Source organism: Rhipicephalus microplus, chromosome 5 (assembly GCF_043290135.1).
Source record: "Rhipicephalus microplus isolate Deutch F79 chromosome 5, USDA_Rmic, whole genome shotgun sequence".
In the NCBI taxonomy this organism is placed as follows: Eukaryota; Metazoa; Arthropoda; class Arachnida; order Ixodida; family Ixodidae; genus Rhipicephalus; species Rhipicephalus microplus.
The window spans coordinates 155,636,021-155,659,423 of record NC_134704.1 but is presented as its reverse complement, the minus strand read 5'-3'; the positions used below and the strand labels follow the sequence as shown (position 1 = coordinate 155,659,423).

The following is a 23,403-nucleotide window of genomic DNA, read 5'->3' as shown; positions in this document are numbered from 1 at the left end:
TCTATGTGCATTTCCCTGAGCTTATCATACATCCTATGTGACATCAGTGCATAATCTATCGTCGACTGAAGCCTTCCTACCTCCCATGTTATTTGCCTTTCACACTTCTCGGTACTGTTGCAAATGATCAAATCAAGCCTTTCACACATATTCATGATCATTTTGCCTGTCGGGTCGGTATACCCATCTATATCTTCTATGTGCGCATTCATGTCTCCTAGTATAATTATCTCGCACTCTCTTCCTAACTCCTGAATGTCCTTTGATATACACTCTACCATTGCCTGGTTTTCCTCTCTGGCCTTTGCTCCCGTCCACAAGTACACGAAACCAAGGAGTGTCATTTGACCTGCCACTTTCCCTTTTAGCCATAAATGTTCCTTGCACTCCTGCTTTACCCTTTGCCAGTCTGTACTTTTATGAATGAATGCCCCAATACCACCCCCCTTTCTGCCGCCTTCTGTTCTATTACAATATTCCCACGCGTAGTCCGGATTGTTCGGAGGTTGTTCCATGTCCCTGAGATGTGTTTCTACAAAACCGTATACCATCGGCCTCTCTTCCCTTAGCTGTTCTTCTATCTCTTCCCATTTCAGCCTGTTCCTACCACCCTGAATGTTAATATACTCTATGTCTGAATTGGCTTGGCGCTCGTGGCTACGTCTATTTATGCCCCGGACTCTACCTCTCTTAGATATTGGTGCCACTTTGGAATCGTATCTGTCCATACCACCTGTCGAAGAGTCTCCCTGGTTGTTTTCGTCGTTACTAGCTATCCTGCACCCCGAAGGGCTCGCTTGCCCCCCGAAAAAGCTACTGCGCGTCCTGCAAGTCGCCAACCCACCTCATGACCTTCCCGCCCATCGAAGTAAATTCTGTCTCGTTGAAAACCCCCCCACCTATGCACCTCTCTGTTTATTTTCACCACCTCAAAGCCTTTCTCTCGACTCATCCGCCATATCTCTTGGTTTGCGTTGACCACCGCTATTTGCAGGTTGCTATCACGCACCAGTACCTCCGGTATCGTGCATATCACTACCTGTCAACGGATGGTGCCACGCCACCTGGTGGGATGCGCTCCCTTGGGCACCACACCTATCATCGAGACACCGTTTACGAGAGTTGGCATTGATATTATCGGCCCATTGTCACCAACATCTGAAAAGGGCAATCGCTACGTACTGACAATGAGAGATTTTGCGACGCGATACCCCGACGCGGTAGCACTTCCCTCCATTGAATCGAGACAGGTTGCGGAAGGTCTCCTGGAAATGTTTTCTCGCGTTGGCATACCTAAAGAGATCATCAGTGATCGCGGCACGTCTTTCATGTCAGCAGTTATGGAGGAATTCAGCCGACTGCTTTCATTCAAACAACTGCCTACTACGCCATACCATCCGATGGCCAATGGTTTGATTGAACGTTTTAATGGGACATTAAAACGCATGATAGGGCGAATGTGTCAAGAGCGTCCGAAAACCTGGGACCGTTACATTGGTTCGTTACTGTTCGCCTACCGAGAGCTTCCCCAATGTAGCACTGGATTCTCCCCTTTTGAATTATTATAAGGTAGATACGTGCGAGGGCCAATGGCTGTTCTCAAGGAGCGCTGGACGAACCCTCGCCTCGATGACGAGACCAAGACGACATACACGCATATGATGGAGCTGCGGGAACGTTTAGAACGCACCTGTGCGCTCGCACACGAAGAATTGATGAAGGCGAAGAAGCTGCAGAAAGGGTACTACGATAAGAAAGCGAGACAGCGCGAACTTGTCCCTGGTGACCAGGTGCTGGTGTTGTTACCAGCCGATGCTAACAAGCTGGTGCTTTCCTGGAAGGGCCCCTTCCCTGTTATTGAGAAACGCAGCGAACTGGATTACCTAGTAAACCTGGGCCACAAGGTTACGCTCTTTCACATCAACATGTTAAAGAAGTATGAGGAGCGCAAGCCACTAAGCCAACGAACGGTCGCAGGCGTTACCACGACGTTGCCAAGTGACACAGACGAGGTTCAGTCCGACGAAGTGCCCCATATCACACTAGAACAGACACAGGACTGGACGAATGTTACCATAGCATCGGAGCTCAACGCTGATGCACGACAGCAAGCCACAACGGTTCTTAAAGAATTCAGAGACGTTTTCTCAGATGTACCTGGGAAGACTGACATTGTTCACTGTGAGTTGAAGCTTACATCAGAGGCTCCCATACAGGTACGACAGTACCCGCTACCTTTTACTGTCAAAGGTGCCGTCGAGGAGAAAGTGAAGGACATGCTGCAGTTAGGTGTCATTGAAAGGTCAACGTCAGCCTATCACTCGCCCATAGTGGTCGTCAAGAAGAAAGATGGCACCATGCGTTTGTGTATTGACTTCCGACAACTGAACAAGGTCATACTTCCGGACTGTGAGCCGATCCCTCGCACAGATTCGATGTTCGCTAAGCTTACGGGATGCAACTACTACTCGCGCTTTGATTTTACTAAAGGATACTGGCAGGTACCTATGGCCAGTCAGTCGAAAGAGCTCACGGCTTTCTCATGTGAATCTGGCTTGTACCACTTCAACTTTATGCCCTTCGGCATCAAGACTGCGCCGGCAGTATTTAATCGGTTAATGCGAGTCGTCACCGAGGGGATTCCCAATGTGCCATATTACTTTGACGATGTGCTCGTCGCTACTGAAACTTGGGAAGAACACTTGGTAACCTTAAAGAGATTGTTTGAGCGCGTCAGAGCGGCTCGTCTAACTATAAAACCAGCGAAATGTGCGGTCGGCTGTCCGACTACCACTTTTTTGGGCCACACTGTTGGGCAAGGTATGCTGCAGACGAGTAAGAGCATTACTGATAAGATACATGCAGCTGTGCCGCCAAGCACCAAGAAGGAATTGAAAGCCTTTTTCGGCCTATCAGGTTATTACCGCGACTTTTTGCCCAATTACGCTGAGTTGACATTTCCGCTCACAGAACTTACGAAGAAAGGCCACCCCAATAAGTCATTATGGGGTGAAGAACATGAGAGAGCGTTTCGACAAGTGCAGAATCTGTTGTCCACGCAGCCTGTGCTGAAGTCACCCGACTTGCATAAGCCATTTGTTCTGCGCACGGATGCGTCTTCGCGGAGCTTAGGAGCAGTATTGCTCCAGGAACACCAAGGCCGTCTGCACCCAGTTTCCTACGCGAGCCGTAAATTACTACCCCGCGAAGCAGCCTACTCCACAATTGAAAGAGAAGGCCTTGCCGTAGTCTGGGCTGTTCGCAAATACCACATTTTTCTCTATGGCAAGCCGTTCACGTTGCAATGTGACCACCAGCCATTGACTTATATTCAGTCAGCTAGGCACCTAAATAATCGAGTCCTGCGGTGGAGTCTCCTTCTTCTGGAATATGACTTTCACGTGGAACACATTCATGGTGTAAACAACGTTGGTGTCGACTACATGAGTCGTGCGGCTTTTACCGAGCAGTGACTTATTGCCGTTGTACACAATTTTTTATTCATGTTGTCATCATAGTGCAATGGGTTTTTTTACATCTAAACTGTGACATTTAAAGTGTGCGGAACCTTTGTTATATTCGGGAACTCTGTGTTACGTGTGTACAACGTACTGGAAGTTGGGGGGAGTGTGGTAAGAGTGCTTCTCACAACCAAAATTGAAACTGGAAGTGAAACCGACAGCGGAAAATAACTGACGAAGACGAAAGTGTGCACGGGGTCAGACGAACGTGAGCGCGTGAGCTTCGGAACAGCGACGGGCAGAGGAAGAACGCGGCCAGCTAGCAAGAGCGCTAGGCGTTGGGCCTCAGGGGACCGAACCAACGAATGGGTGTCACCAACCCAACCGGGACGAGCGTGGCATGTTCCTGAGGCGAGTGGCGGTTCCGGGCCGGGCCTGACATGCTGTTCCTGTGGCGGACGAGCGTGTGGGCCAGGGCAAGCGGCTGATCCTGTCCAGACTCCTCGGGTCCGGCACAACCAGTCACCGAGATCGTGGCCACGGTGCTACGTCGGAGCCGGTCCGGCACAACCGCCAATTGAAGGTACGACCTCGGTGTTGCGTCGGCCGCAGCGTGGGGCTTCCTGGTTCAGCACGAGCAGCTGATGGTCTGCTCGTGAGCTCCCGTGCACTTGGCAACCTTCCCGTGGTGAGGTTGCGTCGTCGACGCCATCGTCTTCAGCGGGAGTGTGAGTGGCACCCGACGGAATTAGACTTCCAAGTTGTGAGGACGCGTGGGTTACTCCGGGCGCGTAGACATAAGGACTGTATGACTGAATTACGGAGCCAGTGTGTTGTACAGATAGCCACAGTGTTGTGATTGTTTTGTGTGTGAAGTCAATACATGTTTCTTTTGTCCTTGTCTTGGGTTTCTGCGTCTGAGGGCCCAAGAACCACCACACCTCCGTTCATGCCGTGCTTCAACTTCATACACGGTATCGGTGGACGCCCTCGCCGCATATTTTAGCGATGACGTCATCGGTAACCAAATAATGGCGCGTACTACTGTGGCGCTGCTGGCGGGTGCCTCGGAACGTGTTGCCTTGCCACTGTAATTTTCAACTCTTCCTGCTCTGCTCGCTATCGCCGCCTTTTTTACTGCTGCGCTCCGAATTCACCCTCTTTTGTTCTCGCTCGCTCTGCCGTTTACGTTGACGTTGATGCCGCTGAACACAGGAATGGTTGCCGAAGAACTGCACTATTAAAAGAAAGGAATTTACCATCGCGCTCGCACAGACCTCTGGACTGACCGCTTGTTTGACATGCAGCCGAAACTGAGAGCTCAGAAGTGCAATCAGTCAAGTGTGAATTCCATCTTCAGTTTCACAGGATGTTTGCTGAATGTGCCAAGTGATCATGTGTCATGCGCATCGTTGTCATGGACGCTGTCGTCAGAGTGCATACGTTCAATGTATAGCAGGTGTTTGAACTTTTTTCTTGGCAGTCGTTAAAGTGCACCTAGTGCGCAGCGATCAGAGGCTCGCTCTTTTTGAAGGTGCTTTTATACACTTTTCATACATCTTGGCTGTTCACTGCACAATACGTAACAGTAAGGGTAACTAGGATCATATTACACTTGTATCGCGTATTAATCATCACGGGGACGACCACACTGTTGTAAAGCCTTTGCCTGTTCTGTGCGTACATGTGCTGCAGTAATAATAGTTCGTCCTAGAAGCGGCTCCAAGAGAAGCAGGAGGCTCTCGAAGAGCTTTCTTTGGCTTCGTCGGATAGTGCAAGAAGTTTTCACTTGGCGGATCATTTGTGAGATTGTTCTGTTGGACATTTTCACTGTTGAGCCGAAGTACGTTGCCCCACCGTCCGTTTTTAGGTGGCATGCTGCTACATGGTGATCTTGCCTCTAAAATAAAAAAAAAATAATCGGCCACCTGCTGCGCGCTCTGAAATTAATGGGAGAGGACTTGTTCGCCTCGGTGTAGCTGCGGTACCGTCAAAATTGGATGTCGAGGATAAGGTATCAGAATGTGTATACTATCGTGTTTTTAGATATCACATTAAATGATCGTGTTCATCAAGAATTCCTTTGTCAGGATAATGTCGCATTTATGTAGCGACTACCTAAATATGCGCAGGAAGAAGGCCAAATACTGCTAATATGCGATCACACGCTAATTCAATGGTGCTTTTTTTCTAATCACATTTCACGCTTGGGTCAAGGATCTGAAGTGAACAGAAGATGAAAACCAAGATGATGAAGCCATATTTCTCCCAACAAGATATGCAGGCCTAAACAATCTCGTTCACTTCAGCATAAAACTTCGAATTGTTGTTTGTTGTTGTGGCTGTGGTTGCTTCGAGAAAATCATAAATACCATGTCAACAACGAGCTCCGTTCTATTCATTTCTTCTTGTTGTGCTCAGGCTCAATGCAACAAAAATTTACACGTTTCTATTCCGTACAGTGCCGTGCTAGTGATTTACATGGTGAGGTGTACGAACAAGTACGATGAATACTGCCAAAGGAAACTTGTCAGATGGTTACGGGCCCAAAATATATCAATGCAATGCCTATATTACAAGCAATAGTAGAATGTTTCCCGGGCGGGCTAGTTGTTATATATTCACAATTAAACATTGGTAGCGTGAACTAACGGGACGCAAAGGAGGAGACAAACTAGCGCAGATTGTAACTTGGTTTATTCAATAAAGATAATATGTACCAGAAAGACGACAAGGGAAAGGGAAATACAAGAGAGAAGGTTCCACCTTGATCAAGTGTCGCTTGAACACAGTGGAACCTTCTCCTTTGTATTTCTCTTTCCCTGCTCGTCTTTCTGGTACATATTATCTTCATTGAATAAACCAAGTTACAATCTGCGCTCGTTTGTCTCCTCCTTTGCGTCACGTTAGTTTGCTCTCCCAATATCTCTTTACAATTACAAGCGATAGTTGTTTTCTTTGGAGTCTGGCAACAGAGTAGTAACCAAAAATAGGTGAAGCTCCTTAGGATACCTCAGAGGAGGCGCATTGCCTCTTATTCTGTGTCAGCATTGTTTGATACAAAGGGCACAGAATGTATTGTTAGCAGCGCACATAAAGGATTGTAGGCAAGATCTGGTCGACCTATATTGTGACGCTCCATGGTTCGTCCTTTGTCTGCCATAGTTTTCACTTCACATATCCGCCTTTATGAATAAGGAATAACAGACGTGGCTTAACGGATGTGTGAACCCGAATGAAGGTATATTGTTACACGAGCCCTTCGCTGTCATTGTTGAAAGTGTACGTTTGGGGCTGTGATATGTTTATATTAAGCTCTTTTAACCGCGTACAAATTCGCGTAAAATTTTCGTCGCTTAACTGGTCATTAATAATAATAAGTTCGCGTGTATTTTCAAACAATAGTTTTCAGGCGCTTTTTGTATATTTGCCTTTTATTGCCAGGTTTCTCAAATTTTTGGTTGTTATTTCGCATGTAGCCACTATCTTATTGTAATTATTGAACATTTTTACTGTCGTTACCTTTTCTATGCATGTTTTATTTATTTTTCTGAAATTTCCTGCTATATATGTATATTTTATTAACTTTGTTTTGCAATTAAAATAGCCTTTGTGTATATCCTTATTTCCATTCTGCTAATGTGTAGTGCTGGGTACTGAGAGGTGGAGCCAGTGATGCTACATGTATGTAGCTTCTTGAAACCACATTCTAATTAGGTGCAACTATTTTTGTACTTTTCTGTGGAAAAAATAAATCGAACTTCATACTTCAAGCCTCCACTATGCGAACTAAATGCTCAATGAAAATTTTCGCTTACATAGAAGAGTAAAAAAAAAACACTGCGTATGCAAGAAAACGAGGAGAATACAACATATATTTTTGCGTGTTACATCCAAGAGCTACGCCATCATTATGAGAGTTTTCTCCGTGATTTCGCAGTCCACGCGTCGGGAAAGACTGCGGAAATTTTGACCATCTAGTGTTCTTTATTGTGAAGTGACATCTCGCATTACACAGGCCTTTACTAAGCGCAACTTTTGAAACGTGACCGGCACAGCAGCATGGAGCCCACAGCCTTCGGGCTAATCTTTGCACTATGACCACAGCAGACAATGATGAAGATATCAAGACATCATATCAGGACCGTACACAGCAGACATGAAACTTTACTTTTTGGAGTGTTTGCTAGATAAATTAGGAATGTGGAAACTGCAAAATGCCATCTCTTATTTACTTTCCTCACTCTCTTGACCTATGGTCAACTTGCCCCGCCGCAGTGGCCTACTACCTAAGGTACTCAGCTGTTGACCTGCAGGTCGCGGGATCAAATCCCGGCTGCGGCGGCTGCATTTCCGACTGATTGATTTGATTGATTTGTGGGGTTTAACGTCCCAAAAACATGATATGATTATGAGAGACGCCGTAGTGGAGGGCTCCGGAAATTTTGACCACCTGGGGTTCTGCATTTCCGACTGAGGCGGAAATGTTGTAGGCCCATGAGCTCAGGTTTGGGTGCACGTTAAAGAACCCCAGGTGGTCGAAATTCCAGAGCCCACCACTACGCTGTCTTTCATTATCATATGGTGATTTTGGGACGTTAAACCCCACATATCAATCAAATCTATGGTCTACTTATGCCTCGTAAAAATTACTTTAGGATAACCTCGGTTTTCACTTCAAATTGTACTGAAAGTGGAAAGTCGCCTCGCAGCTTCTTGCACTCGGGCGTCACAGCGCGGTGGTTTATTGCTGGCATTCTATTGTTGAAACTGTCAACATTCATTAATAGACATCGTATCCTTACTCGCCGTAAACGAGCAATTGATAGGGGCCAGCTGTCTTTACTTGTCGATTGTGGGTGCCACAATCGACAAGTAGTAACTTGTCGTAAATTCTCATAAGCAGTAAATTCTCATAAGCAGTAAACTGTAACTGCTTATGAGAAGCATCATAAAACAGAAGGTCATATTGTTGAAAGCACACAATCTACTGCCGTAATCCCTATTGTGATTGTGATATTTTGTGTGTTATGTATGTTTTCACATGACGAGTGCAAATTTGTAATTTGCGCTTTGCCTTGTCTATGTCAATATGAGTGCGTATCAGACCACGGTGACTTTTAAACACGTTCTGCTCTGCAAAGAGATCAACCTGCTTCATTAGTAATTAAAATAGAAAATTTTAGTGCTGGTCTATGTCAAGATTGAAACCACCACACTGTCAGACGTCGTGTTCATCTTTGGTCAGTTCCACAGTAGTTTATTCTCTTTGTACCTTAACTGTGCAACACTGTGAGATAGTCTGATGTTTTTCTTGTTCACTCTATGTTAGTATTTTTCTTTTATAGATATATGTTTCTGGATAATCTTTCTGCTTTTACTGTGTGTTCTCAAGTCGCCACGATTGTACTTTTTGCCTGCACACGCATGCGTGGTTTTTCGAGTGCCTGCTTATATATTCTTCTCTTTTCAATAAATTGCTGAGTTGAGAAAAAGTGCTTGTCCCCTCTTCCTTTGTGTTATTCGTGTGCTTGAACGACAGTTATACCATGCAGAAAAACAAATCACACGAACTCATGCGAAATTAGAAAAAACAACATCAATGGAATTAGGATAAGAGAGCAAGATATACCGTAAGGTACAACAAAAACACATGAAGCGTGACAAAAACCCTCAAAGGAATGACGAGAATACAGGAATGAATGGTAAGAAAACATGAAAAAAAAACGGCGTGCATAAAGGAAGGTGCACTACATTTTAAGAAAAACACAAGAAATAATGGGAAGAACACAGGAAGAAACCGCGAGAAGAAAGGAAGATACAAGAATTTATGATAAAAAACGCCAAGCCTGCGCAAAAGGCGCAGCACAGTCCCAGGGAGAGCTAGAGGAGCGGTCTGTCAGAGCTTTTTCAAAACACTTCTTTAATCACTACTGCAAGCACACTTGCTTGATACCCACAAGGGCATTGATAATAAATTTTGGGAGCTATATCGGCAGTCGCTATGCTATTTTTGTGATTCTTCTGAGAAGCGTGGTAACGCTAAACACTTGCAAGGAATTTTGTGCCGATTGCCCGTGCAGTGGGTGCTCCGAGGAAGGCCAGTCCTGTGGCCGAAACGTCCGTTTGTTTTGGAACGAGTGTTCCTATGTGGTTGATATATTCTTCTGAACACTCTATTTTTCTGCAAACTTTGGCAGATACCACGTACCTAGGCGACCACTTTTGTGCGTAGAATGAAGAAAGTTAACCTTGTTGTAATTTTTTATATAGCTACTTGTCATGGTATCACGCTTCAAATATCTACAAATGTTGCACGCACAAGGTATGTTGAAGAGTTGCATATTTTTATATAACCAGGTCCTTAAAGCTGCGTGAAGAAACCAACAGGAACGTGAATATATCCACACCAGAAGCGATAAACTGATATGAAGCGCTGGTGTTCGCAAGGACGGTAGCCCTAGACACTGCTATGTAAATCAAGTTATGGGCATTGCATCTTACTAACATTTGCGTTAAACCCTACGTGAGGGCTGAATCATAAGAATACATATGTAATGTTTATAAAATTGTATATACACCCCTGCAACCATAAATGATGTTTCACGAACTTTAGGGTCTATTTGAGAGGTAGTTCCGGTTCCTGGCGCGGCTCTGTGGTGTAATGCTTAACGGCCACGCAGAACGTTTCAGTTCAATTGTTACTGGGACCCTGACAATTAATCTTTGCATTCGTCATATAAAAAACGCCGATGATAGGTAATTGTTTATAATCATTCATAAAGATGACTATAATTCTTCTCGACGTTCCTGGGTAGATACTAAGTGTCAATCGCCTGTGGCACATACCCGCATACCAGTGGCACATGTCCGCCTGCGGGTATGTGCCACTATCTGGCGCAAAGTGTTTGATGACGTATGCGATTGCGACTGTGACATTATCTTTTGACCAGCACGTGATATTCGTCGAACCATCTGAAGCTCCTATACTGATTTTGGTTTGCGCCAAAGTAAGGGGGATCACGAGAGCACCCAGACGTAAGCGGCTAGATAGATGCGCAGATAGATAGATAGATAGATAGATAGATAGATAGATAGATAGATAGATAGATAGATAGATAGATAGATAGATAGATAGATTAAACGAAGCACTGAAAGACATGTTGGAGCTTAGCATACGTAGCAATTTTTCGCACATACCCTCATAATTCGTTTTTTTTTTGTGTGCAGACGTAATTGTGATCGTGGCGTCCGTGGTAGTCCTGGCCATGGGCAGCAGCGGCCAGATGTTCGCAGCATCGGCACTCCGAGGTCTCCGGTTCTTCCAGATCCTCCGGATGGTGCGCATGGACCGGCGAGGGGGCACCTGGAAGTTGCTCGGCTCTGTCGTCTACGCGCACCGCCAGGTGAGCCCACCTTCATGTAGTATTTGTACGCCCTCTTCGTAGCGAGGTCATATTAAGTCGAGCAGCTTAGTTTGAAGTTGAAACATAAGCAGTATAACGAACACATGCCTCACATAGAAGATAATGCATAATCGATTTTTTTTGAGCTCGTTGGTACGAGCTTCAGCATTATAATCTTCTTCAGCATCACTACGCCCTCTGCAGCACAAATGCCTCTCCCATGTTCCGCCAGTAAACTTGGTTCTTTGCTTTTTGCTGGCACTTTATACTCGCAAACTTCTTAAGCACATCTGCCCACAAAATGGTACATGCTAATTAGAATACGAAAATACGTGTACCATCGAGGAAGAGAATTAAGGACAGAACAGAACGGGCATCACTCGCAACTAACTTTATACTCAAAACATTAGTGACATATATAACCGTAAAGACCATGTGCGCACACATCGCCTCAGTGCTCATCAGAAAACACGCGATCAGATTGAGAAGAAAGATGATGATGAAAAGTTCACTAAGAGAAAAAAAAAGATTGTCTCAGATGCACACACGCTGAACAACAATGCCACAGTGCAGAGTTTTTGTTTCTGCCGTGCCTGTACTCTGTGTAATAAATCACCTGATACAATGGTTGCTATCGTGAAATTGGAACTCTTTTCGAAAATGACACAGAAGCATCTAATTAAAAAAATGGCCGTGCATCTGCGTGCATCACTGCAAATGTCGTCGAAAGGTGATGGTCTTCCGTCTGGAGGAGCTGCCTGATATATGGGCACCATTTTACAGTAATGCCAAAAAACGAAACGTTGTGTAGGACGCAGAGCCACTGATAAGGTGATAGCACCGTCTCGTCTCAGTAAAGCGCAGGAAGAACCCGCATTTTCGGGCATAGTGTCGCATTTTCAGGGCAGCGTAGAAGCACTGGGGTCCTTAAGATGACATGGCTATGCATTTTCAGGTAACGAAACACACCACCAGAAACTATAGTATTGACGTTTTGCATGCGATAGGCATAATATTTTTATTTTCATCGACAATGTTCACAAGTATGATAGCACCCCCAGATAAATATGGCTGGGCTTTGAGAAAGTGCTTCAACGTTCGCCGGGTGGCTGATTCCAGGGAGAGACCGGAAAACAGGAAGAAAAAATACACAGACCAACATCTTTGCATTGAGGTATCTCAATAAAAACTATCGTCTTTAAACACAGCGTTTACGTATTGTCCTCCACAAGTAACACGTTGCCTAATTGCTTTCCGTCTCTATCCTGCTTATTTAACTATGGATAAAGGCCTTTTTTGGCTTCATTTTCTCTTGCTTTCATTTTGTGTTGTCGAGCAAACAAATGATTGCTTTGTTATTTGCCCTTGTTCTGATCATACCTTGGAAGTGTCAAGGTTCCAGGGAGCTTCAAAATACATTAGAACAGGTTATACTTAAGAAACAAGATGATGCTGACAATAAATACCCCAAAACAGAACGCAGACACAGAATTCCCCCATGACGCAATAAAAGGTTCGAATCAGAAAGGTTGGCTGAGAAATTCTAGTGAACTATTCACCTCCTCTCTGAAGGTAGATAGGTAAATGCAAAAGTCAGTAAATCTTTTTGGTGACTATTAAAAGCAAAAAGTTGATAGTGGAAAAATAATATCATATTATTCTAGACGGTATGTGAACAAAGCGTCGTGTTCATCTTTCCGAACAAAATTCAAGGTTACATTCATTGACCGACGTTGAAAGAGTGATGCTCCGGGACGCGGCTGACACTTTCATAAAATATATATAGTTCCTCGAGCCACCCGTTCCCAAAAAAGTATTGCAAGCATTCCATCATACACGTATGAAACTCTATACTGTGTTGCCCTAGAAACCATGATCAAAGCGACTCTACATTGACGTGCTGTATTTAGCTGAAAGATTGGAGTATAAAAAATAAGGAGGAATGCTCTTATGGGCTTCATCTGTTCTGTGGTATAGTTATAATTGATTCACATACTTGCTTTGTTTGACTAATAACATTGAGAGAAAGGAAATAAAATGACTGATCAGGTTAATGAAAACTAATATTATTTGTTGATGCAAGTTTCCTTCGGTTGTCGCTCTGCTGCGTTATATTTTTGTTTACTAGAACACATGTATTCGCACACGTAGCACACATTCTTATGATTCAAGTACTTCTTTCTCAAACAAAATAAAGACAAAGAAAGGGTCATCATTCAAAGTGAAAATGTTTCAACGTAGAAAACTTTCTTCGCAGAGCAGTTCTACAACTCCGTAATCTAATTATAGGGCTGCTAGTGTGTTTATCAATTGGAATTATTAGTCATTCGCTTTAGGTTTCTTAGGGAAGATGTTTTCTTTATTCGCAACCCTTTAAAAAGTTCTCAGGGAAGAGTTGCCACCTTGTCCATTTTTTAAATAGTGCGATGCAGGCCACTGAAATACTTCAAAACAGTGTCCCTTCTAACTACAAAATACGTCACTGGAAATGGAGACGTCAAAATATTGCGAAAAATCAAAATTTTAGCAGAGAGCAATTTTAACCTTTTAAACCTTCCTTGTAGGAGCTATAAGTCTTGCGCAGACTGACATTCTCTTGCGCATTTTGTATTGGTGTGTTTTCTGTAAATATTGTTAAAAATATTGTAGTGTACCAATACTTACCCGACACTAATACGCTGCATGTTATTAGCTATTATAGGAAAGTTTCTGTCAGTCAAAATGTTCCGGCGCTGTCTGTCTTTCCTAATGCTCGTCCGCTTTTCTCTTTTGCAGGAGCTCATCACTACATTGTACATTGGATTTCTAGGACTCATCTTTTCTTCATTTCTTGTATTTCTCGCGGAGAAAGATATCAACCCTGTAAAGTTTGGCAACTATGCCGATGCCCTTTGGTGGGGTGTGGTGAGTACACTGCTCCCTCTTTCGTTGATCTTCGCTGTAATTGTTTGAGATATTTGGGATGGGATGTTTAGCAAAATGAAATTCACTTAATGGAATAATAAGAACCATGCCTTACACTGTAACTGCCTTTCTTCGGCAGAGTTTGACAATCTGTCCAGCTGCATTCAAGAGTCTTTTATGTACGTATCTTGTTTGTTGGCTAGTGTAGCTAATTAAATTGTAACCGACGCATCAAACACCGTGATGCCCCTGCAGAAACAAAGTCTAAGAGGGAACAAAAAACTGGGGCATTTCAAGCTTACTGCTGCCGCATAGCTCTGGCTTTGCGATGTTATCGCACTTACTTTCGATATTGCTTCAATTGGGAAACGCTTTTGTTCTATTTAGAAAAGACATTGATGGATTTATGCATACGTGTGCAATTAAGCAACTGTCGCTCACTCAGCCTGCATTCATAACTATACGGCAGTTTTAATATTGGAGGTAGTTTACTGAAAGAAGATTTTGCGAGTGGGTGGTAATTTTTATGGGCAACATAAAAGGTGCTTTTAGCGAAGCCTAGTTTTTGTAAGCTCTGAATTGGGTGCCTGCTGAAGCATAAGAATGAGCAGAACCATACTCATCACTTAAAAATAATAAAACGTGGCATGCAACAGATGACTATCGGGAAGTATGAATGTTGGTTGCAATAGATACAGCCCTTGAGAAAACGAATAAACAAATGGTGATGATGCCCGAACTAAGCCCATTTGGCTATGCTGAAGTGAGGCATAGCGTAAAGGTGCTGAGAAAAGGAAACACTGTTATTGTCCGCACGTATTTCTACTATTTTAAAATAAACTTCATTTATCATGTAGGCATGTAATTGACTGGCCTATAGTGGCTCTCTTCCTTTATAATTTTTTAATTAATTTCTACGAAGGCACCGTAGCAAGCCGAAAAAACAGTCTAATGGCCGCCTAAACATATTGTTTATTATCTGGTCGTCCTTTTAGTTCTACTATATTTCTCTGGTGGATGACATACCATTGAAATATATGACCACTCCTGAGAAGCAGGAACACCCCTAAGCATTTTAGAGGGGCTTTGAAGTTTATTCCAGGAGACAGAACTCTATTGGCCAGTGATGGAGGGTGATTAAGATTGTGGCAAATCTTGATTTGCGGTATCACAAGAGTCTCCCTTTGTTGATTAGATTGGCATACCGTCCTGTTCTACATGATTTGGTGGGATATGCACTACTCGCTCTTTTTTTGGCAGTGGTAAAGGGAACAGTGCAATAATCATGCGATGATTGACTCACTTTCCGTGCGCGAGCACGCGCGAGTGGACGCACTAGCGCACGAACACAAGCGCACACACATACACATACACACACATGCAGCCACACACACACGCACATGCACACACACAGGCACGCACTCACACACAAAAAACGCGCACGCACGAAATTTTCGCACACCTATTTTTTTTAGTTCTAAAGTCGGTCATTGTGCGTGACGTTGCACCGAACGTTTGCACAGCAATGTGTGCCATTAAATATGCCACAAACTGCGAAAACTTCTGACGCTTTCAGTATGCGCCGTCAATTCCTTCAGTTTACCTGTACCGAGCTTGCTTCAGAAAAGCTTTGAGTTTGTATTTTTTCTTCGTCAAGTACTGCAGGTACATAGTGCTACCAGAGGGGCAGTAAACCGGGCACAATTAGAATCGAAAGTTGGGCATAATTAGAACACGTATGAGAAAGAAAGAAAAGAACAAAGAAAACAATAGCAATACTACAAAAAGAGTGTTACATCGTTTGACAAAGCGCCCCAATAGAAATCAATAAAAACGAACATTTTCTATGGTGACACCCGGTGCCACTTGTGAGGTCTAGAGGTAGCAACTGCCACCACGCTCTTGGAGTGAAAGGACACAGTAGACACAGTCGGAACAAACCAAATGTTACACACACACTTGTTTGAATAAATTTAGAGCGACGATATCGTCCGGCGAATTATTGTAACATAAATTGCGATCAACATGCTAGGACATCTTTGCACACTATTACCATACACTCCAAAACATGACAAACACAATAACACACCCAAGGCGGCGTCGCCAACGCTTGACTTAGCGAGAGGGGTCGCGACGAGCAATCCGTGGTTCCCCGCACCGGGGACCCACGCTAGGCAACCGTTCGCGGCAACCGCCACACGCAGAAGAGACCAGTTTATGTCTCGCTCGCCGCTACCAAGGCTTGTCGCCGCCGGCGCTCTACATTCATGACGATGACAGTGGTGATCAACGCTCGTGAACATAACGCCACCTATTGTCCAGTAGTTGTAACCCGAAAAACGGCTTTTGGGCGAGACACGTGCGCCCCGCAGTGCACATAACTTTACAGGGGGTGTCAGCACTCCCACATCCCCCCAACCTTAATGCCCACCATATTCCGAAAAACAAAAAAATCAGCTACACAAGCTCAAACAAAAAGAAATGACAACACATGTCCCTTCATAATGTCCGTGCACCACGACACCGCCGCCGGTCGACACTGCTGCACTCTCCGGTTCGACGACTTCACCTCAGTACCGGTCCGCAACAGCAACGTTGCCGTCGGAGCGATGATCCTTGACTCGCACCGACACGTCTTCCGGTTGCGACCAGAACTCACGAGGGCGCCGGACTGCAGGCAGTTGTGCAGGTCCCAGGCATGTCCATCGGCCGGACTTACCACCACATTCCTGGCCAGTGGCGCTGATGATGTGCAGAATACAGGCAGCTGTGGATTACATATTTCCTACTGCATACATTCCAAGACACTCGACAAAAACAATGGGGCAGGGCCTAAGGAAGGGAGCTTCGGGCGTTTCGCCTATGTGGTATGGTGGTCAGTACTGCTAGCTAATACATCGGTGGTGGCAGAAACGTCCAGCTCAAAATTAAAACAATAGTCACTTCTCCTAATTCGTACATCTCGAGACAAAAAGTGACAAAAGCAGAGTGCAACACCTCGACGCCACGATCCACCTAGTTGTGCCACGTGCGACACGCGGCTGCGCAGAGCCTTAAGCCTAATGAGTCGCTCTACAACAACCGGCATCCACCCAGCACCTTTTCTAGGCTCAGAAAAGGCAGCCACAAGAAGGCATCCACTCTGTAAGGTGGCCCTATCGCTTGCCGGACACCACGGCTTACCGAGCAATCGGCATCCATCGTTCCGGACGGTGTCGACGCCTCGGCGTCGTGCCGCAATACCAGACAGCAACGGTGCCCGGCTCCCTGAGCTCAATAGATAGAAGAAGCTATTTACAGAAAATCGGACCACCCACGAGGCTTCCGTACTCACTCGCTTCGGACCTGGCCTACAATCCACGTGCTCTAAGCTATGCTCACCCCAGGATGGAGACCGCATAGCTATTGTCCCAACTGAAACAACGTTCTTGAAAACCAACGAAAAAAAACCAAATAACCCACTTCCGAGCAGAAAAAAAAAACTCTACGTGCCAACAAGTTCAAACACGCCACAACTGTTCCCTCGTTCTCAACGTTAACAAAGAAGTTCCCCTAGGCCGACTCTACCCCGGCTCTAACAAAAGCTTCTACCGAACCGCAAAAAACTGTTGTCTGATGCTCCAAGAGCTCCACTTTGGACGCCAGTGTGGGGTCTAGAGGTGGTAATCGCAACCACGCTCTTTGAGTAAAAGGACACCATAGACATGATCGGAACAAACCAAACGATACACACTCATTTATTCAACTAATTTTAGAACGACGATATCGTCCGCCGAATTGTTATAATGTAAATCATGATCAACATGCTAGGACATTTTTACACAATATTACCATACACTCCAAAACTTGACAAACACAATACCACACCCAAGGCGGCGTTGCCAACGCTTGACTCACCACGAGGGACCCCGACGTGCAACCCGTGGTGCCACGCACCGGGGACCCATGTTAAAGATAACAGTTCATGGCAACCACCATGCGCAGAAGAGACCAGCTTATTTCTCGCTCACCGCTACCGATTCTTGTGCTATACCATGATAATGATGATAGTGGTGATCAACGCTCGCGAACACAACGCCACCTACCGTCCGGTAGTTGTGACCCGAAATGCGGCGTTTGTGCGAGAAACGTGCGCCACGCAGCGCAAACAACTTTACAGAAGGTGTCAGCACCTCCACACACTGAGTATCAGCGTCCAGTGCCATGCCGGATTGTGGCACCAGTATGGAGTTCGATACGAAGACGCTAGAGCGCCGTTTTACTGGGAGGTGCTCGGAAGATGGCTCTACACCATTAAAACAGCGATGCATATCTGCCATAAATAAATCAGTTAGAAAAAGAAGTGACAACAATTTCAATAAATCTATCAAAATGAGAAAGCAAGAGAACAACGCGTGCCGTTGGAAGAATTCAAATTTGTCCCCTCTTGATCGCCAACCGTGCATTCTAACCAGAACGCTAGGCCTTTAAAAAGAAGGTAAAAAAAACAAGAAAAGAACTTCTTGCCCGAAACTGCAAAGAAATGTAGAATGAGTATTGTTCCAGAGAACACGTCTTTTGGTTTCGTGATTACAAGTCGCACAGTCAAGATAGGCGTGATATTTTCTTCAGTATAACAAATGGGTCTTGGCTGTAGACATACACAAATGGCTGTCGGCACCGAACGACATGCCTTTAATCGCAAAAAAGCAAACTTTCTTGGAGAATTCAAATCATAACTCTCGAAATATCAAATGGACCTTGGAGCCGGCACAGTTTGCCTACTGTTACAGCCAATTTTTAGCAGCCGTTTCTGGCTATGGCTTCCGATCAACATTTACAGAGGTCTGCTGATGAATAGTTCAATCAGTACAAACGCACATGATTAAATAATGAGTAGGGTTCTCGTGAAAGTGAAGATATGCCAGAATAAGGCGTGCTTGTGTAAAGGTTAGAGTTTTATCGATACGTGCATCTAAAAGAAGCCACCCAAGGGTATGATAATACAATGCCATAAAAACTATGTCGGTGTACTAGTTCATTAAAGCACACCAAATTATCAAATGACAGTTATGTCTTACATATGAATCTGAAAAGTACCAGTGTGGTCTTAAGCTTTCGGTGACAACTCGTGCGCTTTCCTGAAAGCGCGTCACATTGATTGTCATCACTTTTTGTGCGGGCACCGAGCTCGAAGAAAAATGGTTCATTTAGGTAGACGGATGTCTCAGCTATATTTTTTACAGTCATTGCTACTTTGTAGCACCTACTGAAGCGACAAGCGCAAGAAATATGTTGATGAACACATCCGACACGCTAGGCGTGACGGTCACTGGGAGTCACACTGGGTGGGACCGATCTTGACGCAGTCAAGTGGCGATGGTCGAATTCTGTCTGTTTTTGCTTCGGAACACTTCTAACTGCTGCTTGAACGGCTGCTGAAGTACGTGAGTACGTGAAACGACAAGCCTTGCCAAAGGTGCATTTCTGGCACGTCGATATCAAACGACGGCTGTGTTTCTGGCCTGCGCTGGGAGGAAGTCTTAACTTTGCGGCGATGTAGTAATGGTGCTGTTTCTGTTAGGAGAGGCGCCTCCAGCATTGCAGAATGGAACCATTGCAAGGACCCATAACTGACGCGAAACTGGCACACGTGTGGTCAGGCTCGTAGCCAGAGGGGTGCCCGAGGAGCCCGTTGAGCTTCCGAAATTTGGATTGAGGGGATGTCTAAGCAAGAATAAATATTGAAAATACTGGCTTTTCAAAGCCTTCCAGAAGCCCCCTCCCAATAGCACAACAACAACAAAAAGGAAACTTCCTGGCTACAAGCCTGCGTGCGGGGCGCTCACTAAACACATACTTAGTGCTTAAAGGCATGAGAACCGCCAGAATTGGGGCTGTATTGACACTTTGTGAATATTAGAAAAAAGAAAGCCTGCTAGAAACCAAATATTCAGCGCAAGCTGCTTTGTGCCACTAGCGCGTTTGTTTCTACATTCGAAGGGGAAAGAATAAAAATGACGGTGATTTCGCATTTCACGTACAACATGAATGCCTTACGCCTATTTTCTTTCTCTACCAAGCTTGAAACTGGGAGGCATGCTCGGGACGTGTTTGGGAAGCACCTAGCGTTTTCATCAAATCAGAAGCTTTATATCTTACAATACCGATGCATTACTCCGCACACACTATATATATTACTACAAACTAATGCCACTACATTATTACAAAGTACCGCCATCTCGCATACCCTGTGGCACATAGCTGCTTTACGCGCCCGTCTACCTGTCCGTCTGTCTGCCAGTCTGTCTGTCTACCTGTCCATGCGTCCATGCGTGCGTCCATCTAGAGAACACTCAGAGTACCGCCATCTCGCGCGTCGTATACCCTGTGGCACATACCCGCTTCACGCGTCCGACTGTCTGCCAGTCTGTCTGTCTGTTCGTCCATGCGTGCATGCATTTGTCCATCTAGAGAACACTCAAAGTACCGCCATCTCGCTTACCCTGTGGCACAGAGCCGCCTTACGCGTCCGTCTACCTATTCGTCTGTCTGCCAGTCTGTCTGTCTGTCCGTACGTGCGTCCATCCGCGCGTCCATCTAGAGAACACTCAAAGTACCGCCATCTCGCATACCCTGTGGCACATAGCCGCTTTACACGTCCGTCTACCTGTCCGTCTGTCTGCCAGTCTGTCTGTCTACCTGTCCATGCGTCCATGCGTGCGTTCATCTAGAGAGCACTCAAAGTACCGCCATCTCGCATACCCCGTGGCGCATAGCCGCTTTACGTGTCCGTCTACCTGTCCGTCAGTCTGCCAGTCTGTCTGTCTGTCCGGCCGTGCATCCGTCCGTGCGTCCATCTAGAGAACACTATCGGTACCGCCATCTCGCATACCCTGTGGCACATTACCACTTTACGCGTCTATCTACCTGTCCGTCTGTCTGCCAGTCTGTCTGTCTGTCCGTCCATGCGTCCGTTCGTGCGTCAATCTAGAAACTAATGTATTACTTTGTAATAATTAGATGGCGGTACTATATTGGGCCGTATATGCGCCATAGTGCATAGGAGGGCGCAGAGTGCGTCAAAAAGCAGATGTTTGCAGAAACATGCAAAACAATTTGTTAAGTATTGTATAGGAGTGGTGTATAGCATACCGCTAACGTGCGGTCGCATGTACATCGGCAAGACCGGGCGATGTTTGATTATACGCGTCAGGGAGCATTTGAGTTCCTTAAAAGGTAGTCCTTTTTCCGTGTTAGCCTCACATTGCCATTCCAGCAAGTGTCAACCGTTCTTTGAAAAAACAAGTGTACTGTTCCGGCATCCGCTTCAAACCACGCGTGAAATTTCCGAAGCATATCACATTTCTAGAAATGAGAATCAATGTATCAGCCATCCGTCATTATCACCACTTGACTGTGAGTTTAACTATATTGATAGTTCGTAGACAAGTGCTTCGAATGAACGCCACGCTTGCTGCTCACACTATCATCCTATTTTCCTGTTGACGTGCGCAACCTTGTGTATTTATACGTCCTTCGAACGTGAGAATAAACCAGTTGCTAGTTGAGCGCTCATGCTGTGTGCCTCTTCTTTGCTTTGTGTCCGTGTTTACCCCCGTGCTCCCAGTTCACTGAACCATCATGAATTACCAACTAGCCCACCTTTCCATCCTATTGCACTGCATTTTATTATTGTGCTAAGAACATAATTCACCATTGTCTGCCTGGGAGACCAAAGTTTTGTCAACTCGAGGAACGTTTGGTTTTTTCTCCAGTTCTCCCTTTTTCACGTTAAGTACGAAATCTGTAGATATAAAAGATTTTCATTGATTTCATTGATTGAGTGAGTGATTGATTGATTGGTTACACTGTTTGATTCCCTGATATTTCTACGCGAAAAAAGGGGCTCATAATTGTGTTTGTTTTCACGAAGTAAGCTAGGTGTCAATGCATCGTGGTATGGTGACATGTGGTTCTGGTTTATATGGCGATAGATATAGAGCTTAGTCTGGGAGTGAAATGTTCATGTCAAGCAGTTTACCATTCTCTGTTTTCGTCATCTCATCTTTTGTGTTTCAATATGAATAGCTCCTAAATGTTATATGGGTGAGTGTAGTATTGAGAATTTTTTAACTAATAATTTAAGCGGCTTTTCCTACACTCTCGCGACTTTGTTGATAATACTTCTAGCATACAGATTCCGAATAATAGATACACACTCTAATTTTGTTCTCATTGAGGTATTATGGCATAGAAATTTTGCATCGGAAAGGGCTTGTTTCAGTTTCCGCCTCATCAGCATAATTTTCTGAAAGATGAGGTGCAAGTGTTCTTTATGAGGTCATTCCATCTTAACATGTCATTAAAGGTGATTCCTGCGTACTTATATTGGGTAGCTTCACCTGAATGGGAAGAACCCAGCTTTTACATATGACGCAAGGGCAATTTCGATGTGTCATTCGCAATAATGGAATTATGTCTGCGGTTAGTATCATTCGCCAGTACATGCACAATTCAAGAATATTATTTAAACTGCTACGTAAACTAATTTCCTCATTGATAGAATTGTCGGTAAAAATCAAGCAATCATAGGTAAATAATGGAATCTGCACACCACCATCAATCATGTCAACAATGCCGTTATTGTATGAAATGAAAAGAAGAGGCCTTATGAGACTGTCTTGCGGCACACGGATATTACCGGAAGTTAGGTCAATTTTGCACGGTTAATCTCTACGAATCGATTCCGGTTAGACAAGTGGTCACCGTCCTGAGATATAAACGCTCCTGCAGTTCGTGTATTTTCAAATTTCAGCCTTAATTTATCGTTCGACAGAGCACAAAAATGCTGTTCGCCTATGTAGAAAAATTTCAAAAATTTGTAAGTCTTTTAAAAAACGACACAAAGGAATGAAGAGTGACTGGCAGCGAGATACCCCCTTTTAAACTAGTGCTTACTTTTAGTTAAAACAGGATGCTTTTCGAAATATGTAGTTATGCTTTATACGATGATGACATTGGGGAGATAAGACGGTTAATTTTTAAAAATAAATGATCTTCATTTTTAAATGCAGAGTATTTCATAGTCGCACGATGTCACGCTTCGGCGTCGATTGCGCCGTCCACAGTCGCTTTGTGCATACTCGCGTCTTGTGCCTGCCCACGAAACAACTCGCACAACTGTCCCTTCAGGAGCGATGAAAAGATAAGACACCACCGGGCTTTTAGCAAGCCGAGCATGTGCAGTGGTGATGTGGACCTCTCCCCCGTAATTCTCTTCCTCGAAAGCGAGTGTTGTATATATAAGCGAGGGAGCACAAGTTCGGAATTCAGTCAAAGGAGTATTTGCTTGGATCTCGCTTCACCTGACACTTTTCTTGACTGGCGTACTGCGGAGTACTGTCAGGAAGCGACGCAGCAGCAAGGATTAATACGCTCACGCATGATGTTACCAGGTCTCTGCAGAACACGCCCGTATTTCTACACACCTGTCTTCACCATCTGGACCGATACATACGACTTACCATTACACCTTGTTTATCCAGATTCGAGACAACCATTCAAGGCCGCATGTGGCTTGGCGTGTCTTTTACGAACGCCTTTGCTTGCCGCATCGGGTGGGCAGACTGTGCGGCGTGTGATCATCGCGG

The 23,403-nt window shown here is 44.9% G+C and overlaps 1 protein-coding gene across 1 annotated transcript in view; it reads left to right on the top strand.

Annotated features, from left to right (window-relative positions):
• Positions 1–23,403, top strand: part of KCNQ (KCNQ potassium channel) — a 320,065-nt gene that overhangs the window by 192,840 nt on the left and 103,822 nt on the right. Inside the window, exons 4-5 of the mRNA XM_075896102.1 lie at positions 10,692–10,867; positions 13,643–13,771. Coding sequence (XP_075752217.1) covers positions 10,692–10,867; positions 13,643–13,771 — 305 coding nt within the window. The remainder of the gene's footprint in view (positions 1–10,691; positions 10,868–13,642; positions 13,772–23,403) is intronic.